Source organism: Mastomys coucha, unplaced genomic scaffold (assembly GCF_008632895.1).
Source record: "Mastomys coucha isolate ucsf_1 unplaced genomic scaffold, UCSF_Mcou_1 pScaffold20, whole genome shotgun sequence".
In the NCBI taxonomy this organism is placed as follows: domain Eukaryota; kingdom Metazoa; phylum Chordata; class Mammalia; order Rodentia; family Muridae; genus Mastomys; species Mastomys coucha.
In genome coordinates this window covers 13,887,281-13,893,280 of record NW_022196903.1, presented here as the reverse complement: position 1 = coordinate 13,893,280, position 6,000 = coordinate 13,887,281, and the positions used below count along the sequence as shown (strand labels likewise).

Here is a 6,000-nt window from a genome sequence, read left to right as displayed (position 1 = left end):
CTAACTAACAAACAAACAAAAACATGTACAACAAGGATGGAGGATGCCTTGAGGAGCTCCACAACAGTTAAGATGTGTGAGGAAAGAATACTGAGCAGCCAACACCAACATGCCTCTGCACAACAAAAACAACAACAACAACAACAAACCACTCCCCCCAGCAGAGCCAAGAATCACGTCACAACTAGGAAAGGTGTAACTTGTTTGTAATGTAAATACCAGAGAGAGAAAGAAGACAGAGATGAAGAAAGAAGAAAGAAAAAGAGAAGAAAAGGATGGAGGGGAACATTTCAAACTACAGTTACTACGCGGGTTCCCTCAAAACTTAGTGTCACATGCTTAATTCATACACAGAGAAAAATAACCAGAATGTTGCTCAAAGCCAAAAAACCATACCACAGCACATCATCTAGAAAATACAAAAATTTTTAAAGAAATCCTCTTGAAGGAAGCCCAGAGGAAAAATATATTATTTATTAAAAATTGAGGTAAGGCCAGGCAGTGGTGGTTCACGCCTTTAATCCCAGCACTTGGGAGGTAGAGGTAGACGGATTTCTGAGTTCAAAGCCAGCCTGGTCTACAGAGTGAGTTCCAGGACAGTCAGGGCTACACAGAGAAACCCTGTCTCAAAAAAACAAAACAACAAAAAAAAAAAAAATTGAGGTAAGAATTACTTATAACTTTGCGGACACCATAAGGTCAGGAAATGAGTGGAATAAAGAGGAAAAACAAAACTCCACCAAACTAGGATTGTGAACTTTGTGAAGCTATCTTTCAAAACTTAAGGTGAAGTAAGAAATTATCAAACCAACACAGAAGCACTGTGCTGTCAATAGGCTTATCTTGAAAGATATGTTAAGAAAACTTACTCAGAAAAGACAAAACTCAGATCTACAAGGAATTGCAAACTTGGAACTAAATGAATAAAGGAAGCATTTTAGAAAGTAAAATGCTTTTCTTACTCTTACTGGGTCTAACAGGAAAACTCACTTAAAGTCATTTTAATAACATCTATTCGCATGTATGATCTGTGAATACACAAAATGGTCCATAGAAAGAATATAAGCCACAGGAGGGAGAAATAAGGACTACAAGGTGCTGATGCTACTTATGTGACAACATTATTCTTTTAAAATGGACCTGGATTCATTGTAAATATATACTGTGAACTCTAGAGAAACTCATAAATATTACAAAAGTAGAATTACTATGTTAGGAAATGAGAAAGATGTGGAATCATAAATACTAAGGAAGAGCAACAGAAAGAAAAGGGTTTAAGGTAAAAATAGGGGTAAAAAGCAAGAGCAAGGAACAAGAAGGGAAGGAGCTATAATGGCTGCACACGTGCCTACCACTCTAGATGCTCATGGTCTACACTCACCAATTGAGAGACATGGATTGGCAGAGTGGCCCAAAGAACTAAGATATAACTATCCATTGCCTACAAGAAAATCACCAGGGCCAATAAGTGGGAGAGGGTGGAGTGGCAGGCATGGGGAGGGGGGAGGCAACAGGGGTTTGTTTTTGTTGTTTTTGTTTGTTTCTTTGTTTTTTGGAGGGGAAACTGGGAATGAAGAAATTTACATGTAAATAAAGAAAATATCTAATAAAAAAAAGAAAATCACTCAAGTTTAAAGTTTCATAAAAGTTAACTAAGGGATGGATCAATTTACACTGTGCCAATCAACGAATTTGGTGCTATTGTTCTTAGTGATGGTTGTATTTTTGGTGCCTGTTGAGTATTTAAAGGCATCTGCAGTTGGAAAATCTGTAATTAATTACATGTTTGCAAGTATAGTCACATTCAAATACAATCACATTTACAATAACCTGTTGCATAGACTCTAATTCAAATTTCATATGAAACATAATAACTTTACACAGTCACACCTTCAACTATGTATAAAGAATACTAATTGTATAATTATGTTACAAAAGGTTTTACTAACACATTGCTATGGTTGTTGCGACTCACTAACACAACAAGTAATGCTGAAATCTCACCCTCTGTCCAGGACTTATTGAAAAAGAAATGTTCTCTAATATAGCATTCCCATCATCCACGTATTTCACAGTAAGGTCTTTGACAACCATTTCGCCTTCAGAGGGCCAGATATCACTTTTCTTCACATGCTCATTCTTAATGACTAAAACATTAGATGATCCATCTCTATGTAGTTCTTTCATTATCTGTGCAGACATACTTTCTTCTGTTTGTATATCAATAAACTTAAAGACTCTGCTCACAGATCGCATCTGAAATGAAAATAACAGTATGTTTGTTTGTTTGAGAACTCTAGACATTGTCATAATTTGTTTGACATTGCCTAAAAAAATAACCTTTAAATTATGATGCAAGCTACCTGTCACTAGGTTATTTGTCAGGGTTTTGAGTGAAATAACAAGAAATAATTAGATATAATTAAATGCTTAGCCAGCAAAACAACTAAGACACATATAATTGGGCTCTGTAGAGACCTGTTTATTTTTGTGATTGCTTAAATCTCAGTTACACAGTTCACACACATCTAACCAAAGTATTCTCAAGGGCATAGATGATGTCAAAGAGAAATATTTTCCCCTCTATGACAGTACTACACAGTATGTTGTAAGATAATGGGGCACTGCAGACAGTACTGCCTCTCCAATTTCTTTAAAAACTATCTACAATCCTATATGTCTACTCAGATATTTGTAGACATCTGATGCTTAGTCAATTTCTTTTCCTTTCTCTTTCTCTTTCTTTCTTTCTTTCTCTCTTTCTTTCTTTCTTTCTTTCCTTTTTTTGGATTTTTTTTCAAGACAGGATTTTTCTGTATAGCCCTAGCTTTTCTGGAACTCACTCTGTAGACTAGGATGTTTTTGAATGTATAGAGGCCCATCTGCCTCTACCTTCCAAGTTCTGGAACTGAAGGCTTGTACCACCACGTCTGGCAGTTTAGTGAATTTTTAGTGAATCCACAATGTTTAAGTTATTGTAATTGTGATAAAAACTGCATGGTATTGGTACAGTGACAGGCAGGTAGGTCAATGAAATAGAATTGAAGACCCAGAAATAAACCCACACACCTATGGTCACATGATCTTTGACAAAGGAGCTAAAACCACCCAGTGGGAAAAAAGACAGCATTTTCAACAAATAGTGCTGACTCACCTGGTGGTTAGCATGTAGAAGAATTTAAATCAATCCATTCCTATCTCCTTGTACAAAGCTCAAGTAAAAATGGATCAAGTATGTCCACATAAAACCAGACACACTGAACCTAATAGAGGAGAAAGTGGGGAAGAGCCTCAAGCACATGGGCACAGGGGAAATTCTCCTGAAGAGAACACCAATAGCTTATGCTCTAAGATCAAGAATTGACAAATGGAACCTCATAAAATTACAAAGCTTCTGTAAGGCAAAGGACACTATCAATAGGACAAAATGGCAACCAACAGATTGGGAAAAGATCTTTACCAATCCTATATCTGATAGAGGGCCAATATCCAATATATACAAATAACTCAAGAAGTTAAGACTCCAGAGAACCAAATAACCCTATTAAAAAATGGGGTACAGAGCTAAAAAAAAAGAATTCTCAACTGACAAATACTGAACAGCTGAGAAGCACCTCAAGAAATGTTCAACATCCTTAGTCATCAGGGAAATGCAAATCAAAACAACCCTGAGATTCACCTCACACCAGTCAGAATGGCTAACATCAAAACTCAGGTGACAGTAGATGCTGGCGATATTGTGGAGAAAGAGGAACACTCCTTCATTGCTTGTGGGATTGCAAACTTGTACAACCACTCTGGAAATCAGTTTGGCAGTTCCTCAGGAAATTGGACATAATACTACCAGAGGAACCAGCTGTACCACTCCTAGGCTCCAACATGTAATAAGGACACATGCTCCACTATGTCCACAGCAGCCTTATTTATAATAGCCAGTAGCTGGAAAACAACCAAGATGTCCCTCAACAGAGGAATGGATACAGAAAATGTGGTACATTACACAATGGAGTACTACTGAGCTATGAAAAATAACAATGAATTTATGAAATTCTTAGGCAAATGGATGGATCTGGAGAATATCATCCTAAGTGAGGTAACCCAATCACAAAAGAACAAAATACCCAAAGTACAATCCACAAACCACAAGAAACTCAAGAAGAAGAAAGACCAAAGTATGGATATGTCATTCCTTCTTAAAAGGGGCAACAAAATAGCCATGAAAGGAGTTGGAGAGACAAACTATGGAGCAGAGACTGAAGGAAGGACAATTCAAAGACTGCTCCACCTGTGAATCCCTCCCATATTCAGTCATCAAATCCAGACACTATTGTGGATGCCAGCAAGTGCTGGCTGACATAAGCCTGATATAGGTGTCTCCTGAGAGGCTCTGACAGTACCCAACTAATACAGAAGTAGAGGCTCACAGCCATCCATTGTTAAGAGTACAGGGTCCCCAGTGAAGAGCTAGAGAAAGGACTCAAGGAGATGAATGGTTTGCAGGCCCTTAGGATGAGCAACAATATGAACTAACTAATACAGGGGAATGCCCAGGCCAGGAAGAGGGAGAAGGTGGGGTTGGTAAGCAGGGGTAGGGGGTAGGGAACAGGCTTTTTTTTTCTTTTTTTTTCAGAGGGGAAACTAGGAAAGAAGATAGCATATGACATGTAAATAAAGAAAATCTTTTTTAATAAAAAAGTTATTGCACAGATAGAAAGTGAAATTTATACTTCTAATAACTATTACTTGAAATATCAATTTTCATCATTAGAAAAATGTAACCATATATAAAGGTTACACACATTTTCAATTCCATGGAATTGTGGAAGAGTGGCTTCTTCCATCATCTTAGAGTAGATGCTTGGTTCTGGAAGCCATGTGGCACAATAGGAAGGATATTATGCACTGACAGCTAGGTTTATAGTGATATTTCCTAGTAGAAGGGAAGAGACAAGAGTTTGGGACCCTCCTCTGGGACTCCAACCATCAGTTCCCTCCTATTTCTCTTCCCTTTCAGCTGGAAGTGATGTATACCTAGGTTTTGGCCATTTTGAAAGGTAATACACATTTCTTTGATCTAAGCATTGTAACCTAACTTGATCAGTGATAGTCACCATTAAAAACAAATCCAGAACATTTAACATTCTATGTGTTAGATGGAATATACATATTGAGTGTTCAAATTGAAAGTTTATAATTTGTTTCTTAGAATCTCAATGCTTAAAATGAACCTCAAGTCTAACTATTCTCAGCCTGGTGAAAATATCCTTGACTAACACACGATTTCTTAACAGTGAACACTCGTTATAACATATGAGCAAAGTGTAGTTCAATATCTGAGGACATTTTCTAACAATCAGATAAAGTAGCAAGTGCAGGCAATTTATAACTACTGAAATGCCATTATGGAGTAGGCTAGTCACTAACCAGTTTCTTGAACCACGGGGCTGTGAGCATGTTGATCGCCTCTAGAAGGGGAAGTCACACCAGAACCACAGCATTCTTTCAAGTCTCAAAAATAGTCTTTTTAAAGTCAAGACACGATGACAATTCAGCATTTTGTAGTCATATGAACAATGACTTTTATGCTTCAAAGGTCAAGGCCCAAAGATACATACAACTGTAGGTGTTCATAGCTTCAAAGAAAGTGGTCATTTGAGCTCGGGCTCAGATGTTAATCTGGGCAAGAAAGGATGACTTCGATACTTCTAAAAATGAAAACCCACACTGGAACACTGAAGACTTAGTAGTTTTGGAAAAAATCTTGTCATTGATAAACTTAGGATGGCTGAGAAAACAGTCACCCTCCTTCCACCCACAATCGGAAGCAAAAGGAGGCTGTCCACGAGGAAGGGCAACTTGCAAGGTGTCCTGTCTTGTATCCCAAAAAGCATAGAAGAAACCAAGAGGTTCTGCAAAAAAGAGAAGACAGAACAAGACAAAGTCTCCCAGATAATTTTTCTAGACAAGTAGAAAAATCGGTGAGTTATGGAAAGAGAGCTC

At 37.6% G+C, this 6,000-nt stretch overlaps 1 protein-coding gene across 4 annotated transcripts in view; it reads right to left on the bottom strand.

The window, feature by feature from the left end:
• Cftr (CF transmembrane conductance regulator) overlaps nt 1-6,000 on the bottom strand; it is a 156,162-nt gene that overhangs the window by 21,644 nt on the left and 128,518 nt on the right. For all 4 annotated transcript variants that reach the window (XR_004121891.1, XM_031381240.1, XM_031381242.1 and 1 more), the window contains one exon: nt 2,005-2,256. Coding sequence is in view for 3 of the 4 variants with exons in the window: in XM_031381240.1 (XP_031237100.1) it covers nt 2,005-2,256 (252 nt within the window). In the remaining variant the exon portion in view is untranslated. The remainder of the gene's footprint in view (nt 1-2,004; nt 2,257-6,000) is intronic.